Source organism: Oncorhynchus mykiss, chromosome 15 (assembly GCF_057628025.1).
Source record: "Oncorhynchus mykiss isolate SJ-2025 chromosome 15, ASM5762802v1, whole genome shotgun sequence".
Classification (NCBI taxonomy): domain Eukaryota; kingdom Metazoa; phylum Chordata; class Actinopteri; order Salmoniformes; family Salmonidae; genus Oncorhynchus; species Oncorhynchus mykiss.
In genome coordinates this window covers 52,835,126-52,848,407 of record NC_143036.1, presented here as the reverse complement: position 1 = coordinate 52,848,407, position 13,282 = coordinate 52,835,126, and the positions used below count along the sequence as shown (strand labels likewise).

Genomic DNA, 13,282 nt, shown 5'->3' with positions numbered 1-13,282 from the left:
GACGGAGTCTACAACCCACACAAGTGGCTCAGGTAGTGCAGCTCATCCAGGATGGCACATCAATGCGAGCTGTGGCAAGAAGGTTTGCTGTGTCTGTCAGCGTAGTGTCCAGAGCATGGAGGCGCTACCAGGAGACAGGCCAGTACATCAGGAGACGTGGAGGAGGCCGTAGGAGGGCAACAACCCAGCAGCAGGACCGCTACCTCCGCCTTTGTGCAAGGAGGAGCACTGCCAGAGCCCTGCAAAATGACCTCCAGCAGGCCACAAATGTGCATGTGTCTGCTCAAACGGTCAGAAACAGACTCCATGAGGGTGGTATGAGGGCCCGACGTCCACAGGTGGCGGTTGTGCTTACAGCCCAACACCGTGCAGGACGTTTCGCATTTGCCAGAGAACACCAAGATTGGCAAATTCGCCACTGGCGCCCTGTGCTCTTCACAGATGAAAGCAGGTTCACACTGAGGACGTGACAGACGTGACAGAATCTGGAGACGCCGTGGAGAAAACATTCTACTGCCTGCAACATCCTCCAGCATGACCAGTTTGGCGGTGGGTCAGTCATGGTGTGGGGTGGCATTTCTTTGGGGGGCCGCACAGCCCTCCATGTGCTCACCAAAGGTAGCCTGATTGCCATTAGGTACCGAGATGAGATCCTCAGACCCCTTGTGAGACCATATACTGGTGTGGTTGGCCCTGGGTTCCTCCTAATACACGACAATGGTAGACCTCATGTGGCTGGAGTGTGTCAGCAGTTCCTGCCAGAGGAAGGCATTGATGCTATGGACTGGCCCGCCCGTTCCCCAGACCTGAATCCAATTGAGCACATCTGGGACATCATGTCTCGCTCCATTCACCAATGCCACGTTGCACCACAGACTGTCCAGGAGTTGGCGGATGCTTTAGTCCAGGTCTGGGAGGAGATCCCTCAGGAGACCATCCGCCACCTCATCAGGAACATGCCCAGGTGTTGTAGGGAGGTCATACAGGCACATGGAGGCCACACACACACACTACTGAGCCTCATTTTGACTTTTTTTAAGGACATTACAAAGTTGGATCAGCCTGTAGTGTGGTTTTCCACTTTAATTTTGTGTGACTCCAAATCCAGACCGCCATGGGTTGATAAATTTGATTTCCATTGAGAATGTGATTGTCAACACATTCAATTATGTAAAGAAAAAAGTATTTAATAAGAACATTACATTCAGATCTAGGATGTGTTATTTTAGTGTTACCTTTATTTTTTTGAGCAGTGTATAAAATCGATAGGTGTTGGTAGTGTTTGGGGTCCAAACTCCAGAGAAGCAGGAGCTCGTGGATATTTGACTAGTTACCTAATCATGCGTCACTGCTGTGCTGCGTTAGTGTTCTATTACAAGTCATACTTGTGGGAAGAACATCAAGTACTGTTATGCCGCAATATCTTCTTCCTCAGTCTGTTCCTCACTCAGCTTACACAAGGACTAAAGCGCATATCTCTGGAGGACCCATTAAAACGGCAACATTCTCTGAAAAACATGTTCAGCTGTGGCGTTGTGTCAACGTGACCATTTCATAGGCAACTGTAAAGCAGTTCCTCAAATGTGAAATCGGCTTCCAGGAAAATCTGAGAGAATAGAGTCAATTAGCCAGAAGTCCATTTGGTTGTCTGCTAATTGGTCTCTGCTCTTCTACTCATTTTGTGTGTCAGAGAAACCCATTACATAATATGACACACCTCAGCTTAACATGGATCTTATCCTAACTGGTCTGCTTTAGGACTAGTCATAACAATGATTGACTGGGTGATATGTACTGAAGCTCAAGAAACACATTGAGACTAGTTCAGTTAGAATTTATTTGAGTTTCTCACATCCAATAGACATAAACTACACTGAGTGTACAAAACATGAACACCCCCCTCTTTACATGGACAAACTGACCAGGTGAAAGCTATGAGCCCTTATTGATGTCACTTGTTAAAGCCTCTTCCACCAGTGTAGATGAAGGGAATGAGACGGGTTAAAGAGTGATTTTTAAGCCTTGAGACGTGGATTGTGTCATGTGTGCTATTCAGAAGATGAACAGGCAAGAGATTTAAATGCCTTTAAACAGGGTATTGCAGTACGTGCCAGGCGCACCGGTTTGTCTCAAGAACTGCAACACCACAGGGTATACACACCGTTTCCCCGTGTGTATCAGGAATGGTCCACCACCCAAAGGACATCCAGCCAACATGACAACAGTGGTAAACATTGGAGTCAACATGAGCCAGCATCCATGTGGTAGACTTGTAGTCCATGCCCCAGCAAATTGAGCCTGTTCTGAGGGCAACTAAATACTAGGAAGGTATCCTAATGCTTGGTATAATCTGTGTATAACAAAACACCAGACAATAAACCAGGGCCCAAGGGGAAGTCCATAGGAAACGTTAACCAATTAGTGCATTTTCAAATATTATAACTCAATGTTAATGGAACACAAACATTAAAACAGAGCAACAAAGTCTACACCTCACAAAACACTTTATTCCCTACATAGACACTGGCAAGCCTATGGGGAATAGAGAATCACTTGAGACAGACATGATTATTCATATTTACAAATACCAAACACTTAACTGGATAAATTAAGGATAGTAACAGTGATATTCAAGAAGGTTCAATTGATGGTTAATAAAAGAGCAGGTTGGACCCATTAAATCACATCAAAACTCCCCGACGTCAACCCTCTTGTCTCTGAACTTGTTCCTGGCCTTTGTCCGAGCCTTGAATGCAGCCGCATTGTAGAGATGCTGGAAAAGAAAACCGCAATGTTAACACAATAAGACAGGTTCTTTTTTTGCGTTGGTATATCCATTTGAAATGGGCAAAGACTTAACCCAACGAGTCCAACCGCGACATGATTTGCACTTCTAGCCCCTTTTAAAACAGTGTACGTTTCAGCTACTGACTGCTGGGTTGTACCATTGGATAAATACATTTATTCTGCATCCGTTGGTCTGCGTGATTAACGGAGGGGTGGGGTGAGCTAGAGCGGTGTTTGTGAGACATGGGCAGATCCCGAAGGGGCTGGGTCTTTTTACAAAAACTTCTGTAGAGTCCAAATTGTTTGAGCTAAAAAAAGAAAAATGGCATTTGTCAAACTCATGAACGCAACATTTTATGTCAACTTGTTTTGTGATGCACTTGTAGATCTGGTTGTCCTGAAAATAAAGTGGTAAAACACGTCATTGTGAGGCTAAATATAAAGGGCTGGACATTAAAGTCGGCTGAGACACCAGCAAAAACCGTCTCGAGACTGATCGGGTTAATTGAAAGAAAATGCACGTGACCTTTTCAAAAAAGTTAGTCGAGTTCAATTAGTCAAAGAAAGAAAAGTACGCAGTCTAGTAAGGATACTTGCCCTTTCGAAGCGGGAGATTTTCATGGACTTCAGTGTGGCCGCGTCAACCAGCATGGGGGGTCCCAGTTGAAACACGTCGCGAATAAACTCATTGGCCTGTAGGTGGTAGTTCATGCCAGAGCCCACAAACTCTCTGAAGGCGTCGTAAGTCCTCTTCCTCACCCAGCTGTCGATGGTCATACGCTCGGTGCTGAAGCGGATTGTCTCAGTCTGAAAATCTCTCTCCTAACACACACACACACACACACGTCAGCTGAGGCAAGGCTACACTGTTCTGGATTCTCACAAGACAACAAAATGGGTAAACGTTATTGATAACAAGGGTAGATTAGGTTGGCAATGGCAACCAGTTGCCAACACAGGCACACAGAATTCTCACCATGAATCAGCAATGAGTCATCACATGAAATTCAAATTCTATTCCCCAGACAGTGCTCATCTACTATTGTATAATCTGCCCGCTCACCTCCACAGCCTTGAGCACGTCCCTGAACACAGACCTCTGCTTCCTCTTGTCAGTCTTGGCACGGTGTTTGTTGCAGTCGGTGGCCAGAGAGTTGAGCTTGTCACACAGGGGCTCCCAGTCATCATACTCAAACTCCTGAGAACGTCACAACAGAGCATGGGTCAGTCATCACTCAAGTGTTTACAGATTGACATGCTATGCTGGCACTGCATTTCGGTAAAATGCCATTTTAATTCAGTACAGGATGGGGATGTGCACAGCCAGACGAATATCCAAAACTGCCGTTAGTATTCCCCAAAAAAATTTATTCATTTGAGCAAAAACTACTTATAGGTAGGTATATTTTAACTGAAAAGGGCATTCTCTACATTAAAATAACCATGTGACATTGTTACATACAAGGATACCATGACAACAAATTATACAACACATTTAAACAGTTTATGAAGTGCCCCCATTAAAAAATAACAACTGTAGCCTTCACGTGTAGCTTGTTGGCCAATCAAAGCAGCTCCATGTTTAGCATATGTAGAGAGAGTTCACTAATGCAAGATGGAATAAAGTTACAGAATTATAAAAGTGACCAAAATGAGAAGGAGTAGGCTACAACGAGCAATTAACCCAGCTAGCTATTCAAGGCTACTCCAGCCAAAACAGGCTGAGGGAAGGCTATATGGGGATAAATAACAGCCAAGACTAGCTATCTAACCGGCACTTCTGCAGCACTTCTCAGGATAAAAAGTACACACCATTTTATATACAGACAACCAGTCAATAGCTTGGACACCTACTCATTCAAGGGCTTTTCTTTATTTTTACTATTTTTTACATTGTAGAATAATAGTGAAGACAAGCTATGGCATGACATATGGAATCATGTAGTAACCCCCCCCCCCCCCCCCCAAAAAAAAGAAACGCACAAAAAAAAGTGTTAAAATCTAAATATATTTTCTCTTTTGGATTCTTCAAAGTAACCACCCTGACTTGAACCAGCTTCATGGAAGTAGTCACCTGGAATGCATTTCAATTAACAGGTGTGCCTTGTTCAAAGTTAATTTGTGTAATTTCTTTCCTAAATGCATTTGAGCCGATCAGTTGTGTTGTGACATGGTAGGGGTGGTATACAGAAGATGGTCTTTTACCAAATAGGGCTAAGTCCATATTATGGCAAGAACAGCTCAAATAAGCAAATAGAAACGACAGACATGGTCAATAATGCGGAAAATTTGAAAGTTTCTTCAAGTGCACTCGCATAAAATCAGAACGCACTATGAAACTGGCTCTCATGAGGACCGCCACAGGAAAGAAAATACCCAGAGTTACCTCTGCTACAGAGGATAAGTTAATTAGTTACCAGCCTCAGATTGCAGCCCAAATAAATGCATCAGAGTTCAAATAACAGACACATCAACTGTTCAGAGGAGACTGCATGAATGAGGCCTTCATGGTCAAATATCTGCAAAGAAATCACTACTAAAGGACACCAATAAGAGGAGACTTGCTTGCGCCAAGAAATGAGCAATGGACATTCGACAGGTGGAAATCGGTCCTTTGCTCTGATGAGTCCAAATTTGAGATTTTTGGTTCCACTTGCCGTGTCTTTGAGACAGAGTAGGTGAACGGATGATCGCCACTTGTGTGGTTCCCAAGAGAAGAATGGTGGTGGTGTGATGGTGCTATTCTGGTGACACGGTTTGATTTATTTAAAATTCGAGGCACACATATCTACCACATTCTGCAGCGATACACCAATCCATCTGCTTTGCACATAGCGGGACAATCTTTTTTTTTTTTCTTCAACAGGACAATGGCCTAACACACCTCAAGGCTGTAGAAAAAGCCTCAAATGAGCAGGTGGGTCCAAACTGTTGACTGGTACTGTACATTTAGAATGTCCGGATATCCAACAAATTCATGATACTGGTCGAATAGTGAAATTCCCCCCCCCCCCCCCATTTCCTAGTACAACAGGATTGAAAATCCAATAAGATTTGAACTTCCTAAATGAAATCTCATTGAATCTCCTGAAATTAAATGGAACTGAGCAGCACAGACCAAAGAACAGGTGAGCACTTACAGGGTCCATGTCCCTAGCCAGCTCAAACAGCAGAGCGATGGTCTCTCCTGCTGCTATCCTCATGTTGACGTCCTCATTCTCCAACAACCGGGGTAGTTTGGGCAGGTGCCTGAAAGACAAACATTTCATTCAAAAACAAGTAGACTTTCTATTTAAGGCTTCCCATCGCCATTATATTTCCTTCATCCACACTGGTAAGACAACTGGACAGGTAAGGACGTCAGGAACACACATTCACTATATTGTTTTGATCAGAAACATCCAAAGACCTATAGGCTGAAATGGACTGAAAGTCGTGTCCCAGAGGGACTTAGAGGTTCGAGTTAAGTACATACTTGTGTGTGACTGCTTTGACCTGGCTGCCTGTGCAGATTGTGAGCAGCAGGGCCCAGGAGAGGAGGGCGTTGGTGTGGAGCAGGGTGGTCTGGGGGTTGAGAGGGGGGCGACTCCCATCCTCCTTCACATAGGAACGCATGAACAAACTCTCAAAGCTCTCCATGGTAGCATACACATCCTGGATACCCAGAGAGAAAGAGGTTCATCATTTATGTTTAACCAGGGTGTGAGATTGAACTATGCAGTCATTTTGAGAGAGGTCTTGGTTTCTGTACCTTGTTTAAAATGCTGAACAGAATAAATGTTAGACAGAATGTATTTTGTGCTGCTGAAGAATTTGGCAAAGTAGTTCCACATACAATCAAGCATAGTCACATTGGAACGTCAAACATAGCCACATACCAGGATGTCATCTTCCGCCACCAGAGTGCACAGGCCCAAACTTGTTGCACACTATAAAAGAAACAAAAGGCCACTTATAAACTCAGCAAATAAAGAAACATCCCCTTTTCAGGACCCTGTCTTTGAAAGAACTTGTAAAAATCAAAATAACTTCACGGAACTTCATTGTAAAGAGTTTAAACACTGTTTCCCATGCTTGTTCAATGAACCATAATCAATTAATGAACACGCACCTGTGGAACGGTCATTAAGACTAACAGCTTACAGACTGTGGGCAATTAAGGTCAGTCATGAAAACTTAGGACACTAAAAAGAGGCCTTTCTACTGACTGAAAAACACCAAAAGAAAGATGCCCAGGGTCCCTGCTTATCTGCATGAACGAGCCCTAGGCATGCTGCAAGGAGGCATGAGGACTGCAGCTGTGGCCAGGGCAATAAATTACAAAGTCCATACTGTGAGACAGGATGGACAGCTGATCGTCCTTGCAGTGGCAGACCACATGTAACACCTGCACAGGATCGATACATCCAAACATCACACCCGCAGGACAGGTACAGGATGGCAACAACTTCCTGAGTTACACCAGGAACGCACAATCCCTCCATCAGTGCTCAGACTGTCCGCAATAGGCTGAGAGGCTGGACTGAGGGCTGTTGTAAGGCAGGTCCTCACCAGACATCACCGGCAACAAAGTTGCCTATGGGCACAAACCCACCATCGCTGGACCAGACAGGACTGGCAAAAAGTGCTCTCCATTGACGAGTCGCGGTTTTGTCTCACCAGGTGTGATGGTCGGATTCATCTCACAGCAAGAACTGGCAAATCTGGTGCAGTCTATGAGGAGATGCACTGCAGTACTTAATGCAGCCAGTGGCCACACCCCTCCCCTTGTTCAGGGACACATTCAATTTCTGTTAGTCACATGTCTGTGGAACTTGTTTATGTCTCAGTTGTTAAATCTTATGTTGATACAAATATTTACACATGTTAAGTTTGCTGAAAATAAACTCAGTTGACAGTGAGAGGACATTTCTTTTTTTGCTGAGTTTAGCAAACCAAACCTATTTTAATGACGGGGTCCAGGCAGATACTCACAGCTTGTCTGGCTTGGATGTTGGCTGCTCCATCCAACAGAATGTTCTTGAAGATGGGTTTGAGGGTCTTGAACACCTCTTCGCTCTCAACGCCTGAGCCCAGCTGAATACACAGCAGACAGGCCAGGGAGGCTGCTGCACACTGCTCCGGTCCTTTACCTGAGAGAGGGATTTGATTTATTAGGATCCCCATTAGCAACAGCTAGTCTTACTGGGGTCTGACAAAGCACACAGACAAGACTTTACATGCATTTAAAAAACAACAGCATGTGCACATCTATCAGTTAGACATACATGTCAGTACATACACAACAAGTAGGTCACATGGGGGAAAGGCATTGTATTTGTTTTTTGAAACAAAGTGCGGTTCACTTGCGCTATATAAGATGGAAGGGAGTTCCATGCACTCATGGTTCTGGATAATACTGTACATTTCCTTTAAATTATTCTGTACCTGGGAACTGTGAAAAGACCCTTGGGGTGACCCTTGTGTGCGTTAAGTTGCCTCTGCAAATAATTGGGAATTTCAAACACATGAATGTTTCTTATAAAAACAAGTGACGCAGTCAGTCTTTCCTCAACTCGTAGCCAAGAGAGACTGGCATGCGGTGTCCCTAAACCGGGACAGTTGTTGCTCAATATGCGACTAGAATGACATTGCAAACAGCCAACTTTCCTGGACATCGACATGTCTTATGAGCAGAAAGCTTAAACAAGTGTTAATCGAAATGCTGTGTCCAATTTACAGTAGCTATTACCGCAAAAAAACACCATGCTATTGTTTGAGGATAGTGCGCAACAACTTAACACTCATCACAGCAACTGGTTTGATACATTCACCTCTGAATGGTAGCTCTTGCTCTGGTTTGTCATCCTGGAAAATGTAGCATAGTTGTTTGATAAAATCAATTTTGGGTTCTACTGTTTGACCCCACTGCCACCTCACCCACCCTGCCCAGCCCAGCCATCTAGATGAGAAGGTTTGTGTCTTTTCTGTAGGGAAGCTAATGAGCCATCATGTATGAAATTCTTGGGAGTATCCAAACTCGCCATATTATTTTTGTATGTTAACTATAGTTATGTATGAACGAGCGGGGCGGCAGGTTAGCCTAGTGGTTAGAGCGTTGGGCTAGTAACCGAAAGCCGAAATCTGTCGTTCTGCCCATGAACAGGCAGTTAACCCACTGTTCCTAGGTCGTCATTGAAAGAAAGAATTTGTTCTTAACTGACTTGCCTAGTTAAATAAAATGTACATGTATAACTTGACCATTTCGGCACATTTGGGCAAACTCCTGGCAGACCGGATACAAAATAGTGTAGTGATGTAATCCTTTACTGGATCAGTCTGAAATTGCACACACTGCTGCCATCTTGTGGATATCTAAATTACACCTAAAATTCTACATCACCATCTGGCAGCTTGCATTTCAAAGATGCAAACAAAAATAGAAAACACGTGTTTATCTTTTACCATATCTAATTTGTTACATTCTCCTACATTAATTTTACATTTCCACAAACTTCTAAATGTTTCCTTTCAAAAGGAATCAAGAACATGCATATAATTGAATCAGGTCATGAGCTGAGGGAGTTAGATGTGTTATTGTAGGTGTTATTTTAGGCAGAAATTAAAATAAAAAAGGTTCCAATCCTCAAGGTTAACTAGGTCTTTTGTTGCAACACTTGACCATATGACTGGACAATCAAGAAAACTTTTAATGGCCACGTATTCCAAAACAGACTGCAACACTTAAGGTTTTCAGTGACTTCATTAGCTGTGGTTGATGATGCGTATATGGTTTAGCCAGCACACATGGACACATGCTTTGTTTAATGCCAGGTCATTGGTAAAAATAGAAAAGAGTAGCGGGCCTAGAGAGCTGCCCTGCGGTACACCACACTTTACATGTTTGACATTAGAGAAGCTTCCATTAAAGAAAAACCCTAGAGTTCAATTAGATAAAACTGAATCCACAATATGGTAGAGGATGAAAAGCCATAACAAAATTCAACAGGTTATGGTCAATAATATCAAAGGCTGCACTGAAATCTAATAGTACAGCTCCCACAAACTTCTTAATATTAATTTATTTCAACCAATAAGTAAATTGTGTCAGTGCAGTACATTGAGTTCCCTTCTCTATAAGTCTTAATTTGTTCACAGAGAAGTAGCATTGGATTTTATTTTAAATTGCTCAGCACTGGCAGCCAGCCGATTGGTCTACTGTACCACTCTTGGGTAGCGGAATGACTAGCTTCCATCCAGACCTGAGGACAAAGACTTTACTCTAGGCCCAGATTAAAGATATGACAGATAGGAGTACCTATAGAGTCAGCTACCATCCTCAGTAACTTTGAGGGGTTATAGTAACTACTGGACCAGAACTAAAGATTCAAACACTCAATACAATGTGGGTCTGTATTGGTATTCGGGGAATATGAAGCATGAATTGGTGAAAGCCTGTAGTAGCGGTAGTAGCTAACCTTTCTTGAGACAGCGCTCAATGCTGTCAGTGATGGTCATCCTCCTGTCTGAAATGAACTCGTACAGGATCCTAGTTGCCATGGCAGCCTTCAGCCCATCCAGGGCTCCCTGTCTGGTCTTGGCACTGTCAACGAGGTAGGAGAACAGTAAAGATTTAGGCCTAGTGTCTGCAGTAGCTTATGTAACTGCTACACAATTCAATTATCAGCAGCAATCTGTGAATGGAAAGGATGACGTCTTGTTGCATTGTGTTCATTATATAGCATCTCAGGTTTTGTCGACCCAGTCCTAGGCCTCTGGTTCCATCTCGTCTGAAAGTGAGACAGCTAACAGAGAAATAGCAGGTAGATCGGTTTCCCACAGTGGTTTAGACTTGCCTCTTATCCACAGTGCTGTCAATGAAAACCTTCAGCTTGTACTGTAAATCCTCCTGGGCTGTCTCCTCACCAGCCTCCCCTCCTACACATATGAAGATGAATAGAACACAGCCTGAGAAATACAGAGTTGTACTAGGCTATTCCCTTTGTAGATTGTATTCTTTGAACCATTTAAGATAAAAGCATAACATAAAAGGGCTGTAAGGCATTTATAACTTGACTAGTCAAAAGGTAGTCCTTTAAAAAAAATGTACTTGCCCTTTGTTGTTACTTTATGACTGGGACACAGGCAAGCATATGTACACACAATCACATACCTTCCTCTGCCACACTCATGGCATCACTGAAGCTGCTGCAGCGGCTGAGGGTCTCGATGGAGGCATCCTCATCACTGAAAGGCTGCACAGCTCCATGCTGCCCCCCTGAAATGATTACATGTCCCACGCCCGACCCCCCAACAAATCATACATTAGGTCATGTAGGTACAATGTGTGCATTTTACTCCAGGGGCTTAACTAGTACACTTCCATGCAATCACAACGCATAACTTTATACTTTTTATGGGATATGCACTTAATATTCTCTCCCCTCAAAGTCAAGGGCTCCCTAGTCTTCTGCTGAATGTGCAAACAGCACAGCTCCTTGGGTGGGTAGCTGGCCAGGCAGTGACATAATCTAAACCCAGCTGGTGCAGTTTATTATGATAAGACTGTTCCCATCTGAGAGGGAGGGCCACACACTGTCTGCTCTGCAGTGTGTAAACGTGACCATGTTCACGTGGCAATCCATTGCTTCCTTTTCAGACCATAGCAACAAACTATTCTGAAAAAGGAGGCAGACACCACCCAAATAGCTAGTCGACTAACACGATCCTGCTTTATAGCATAGCTGGCCCTATAAAACGTGTGCCAGCAATGTAGCTAGCTTGCTGTAATGTGAATAACTAGTTACCGAGCTAGCTAGTCCAGCGAGTGTTATATAACCATGACGGGATTAGATTAATCTGTCACGGTCAAGCATGTGTTACACTGGGTGAAAGTTGACAGCATTAATTTCGGAACCGGGCCTCCCGGGCGTGAGCCAGGTGCCCCGTTCAAGGTCCAGGGCGAAGTTCAGTAGTAAACGTTAAGCACGTGCAGTTATGAGTAAGATTCGGTGTCCCACCTTCAAAACCGATTGCTTTTGATAACGTAGTATCTGCCTTCCCAGTGAAAACTAGTTCAATGTAAACGTATTTTATGGAAAAGCATGTTGTACGTTTCCGGACGATGCACCATGCTGCCTTGTTCAAAGCATGAACCCCCTCCCCTCCCCTCATCATCGTTTTTGGCCGCTGACGTCACGGCAGGCAAGTTTGTTAAGAAAAAAAACGTACTTTCAATGACGGCCAGGAACAGTGGGTTAAGAACGGCCTTGTTCGGGGTCAGAACGACATTTTTACCTTGTCAGCTCGGGGATTCGAGTGTGCAACCTTTCGGTTACTAGACCAACGCTCACTATGCTAACGTTATCTGCCGCTCAGCATAATCGAATCATCCCATTATTTGACCTGATCGACTGTCGATCTCACTCAAATGTTGTGGCGTCCTTCCAAATAAACTTCGTGTCCTCAAAACAACCTATCCTTTTACAGGAAGGGAGCCAAAGAGAACTCGCTAAAAACTAACATATGAGCAACACTGGCCAACGGACGTTAGTTGCTAGGTAACGAATTCGTTTCAAAAGTCAGTCTAAAAAATAAATATACTGTAATCGCGGTTTCGGGGGTCGTTTCTATAATCACAATACTCATACAATAATATCGGCAAACAATCTGATGTTGAAGTTAATTAAAATTATTTTAAGAGAAAGTGAGAGTTCTTTGTCTGGAAGCTCTGATTTCAACGACAAAACATGGGCAGTGATGCCACACTTTTGTAGTTCTGTTAGACATTACCGGTCGTTGAGCTCAACACGCTGTAAGAATGTACAGAACTACAACTCCTACAACGCACAAAACTCAAACCACGAGAGTAGGCCAAAACAACCCGGTCTGTAGCGAGTCTACTTACCCCTGGAACTCCTCTTCTTGGACCTTGGCATTTTCGTGCGGATACGTATGAAAATATGAGCAAAAATCAGCCGATACACGACCAGTTTTTATTAAACTGTCTCATAAATTGACAATCTTCCCGTGGCACGGTAGAGAAAAAGGAATTAAAAGCGATCCTGGAGAAAGACTGTTGGCGAAGACGATACATTTTCCCTCAAAAAAAAACTAGGGTTGCGTTAATGTGGTGAGGTTCTAAGTATTTATACGACCGACGTCACATGATCAAATATGGGTTTACCCCTGCACCACCGACCAATCATGTTGTATAAGTGTATGACGCGGATGTGATTGGCATCTCTTCGCTGTCTGGGGTTATGTTTTCTGTGGTCATGTTCTTTGATAGCCACATGAGGGTGCTGCTACCCTGTCCACAAAATCCCTGCCGTATCGGTCGTTGCTCTAGATTTCTTTGAAAGTCCAACTGATGTCACCCTGTAAAAGTTGAAAATTGTTTAAGGTTAGGTAAGGGTTATGGTTAAGTTTAGGGTAGGGTAGGGATGTCCCAAGGATCCTGGATAGCACTAACCCTGATGAAAAAAGCACTATCCCTGGCCTAAAATCCTCAGTG

General features: G+C 43.7%; 1 protein-coding gene across 1 annotated transcript; it reads right to left on the bottom strand.

Annotated features, from left to right (window-relative positions):
• Window positions 1-1,820: 1,820 nt before the first annotated feature.
• Window positions 1,821-12,950, bottom strand: LOC110490226 (interferon-related developmental regulator 1). The gene is made up of 11 exons (XM_021563496.3): window positions 12,674-12,950; window positions 10,940-11,044; window positions 10,623-10,704; window positions 10,245-10,369; window positions 7,762-7,919; window positions 6,666-6,716; window positions 6,263-6,441; window positions 5,928-6,036; window positions 3,851-3,985; window positions 3,385-3,609; window positions 1,821-2,773 (listed from the first exon to the last, which is right to left on the bottom strand). Exons 1-11 carry the CDS (start codon window positions 12,702-12,704, stop codon window positions 2,687-2,689), a joined length of 1,287 nt encoding a protein of 428 aa, XP_021419171.2. The 5' UTR covers window positions 12,705-12,950; the 3' UTR covers window positions 1,821-2,686.
• Window positions 12,951-13,282: the final 332 nt, after the last annotated feature.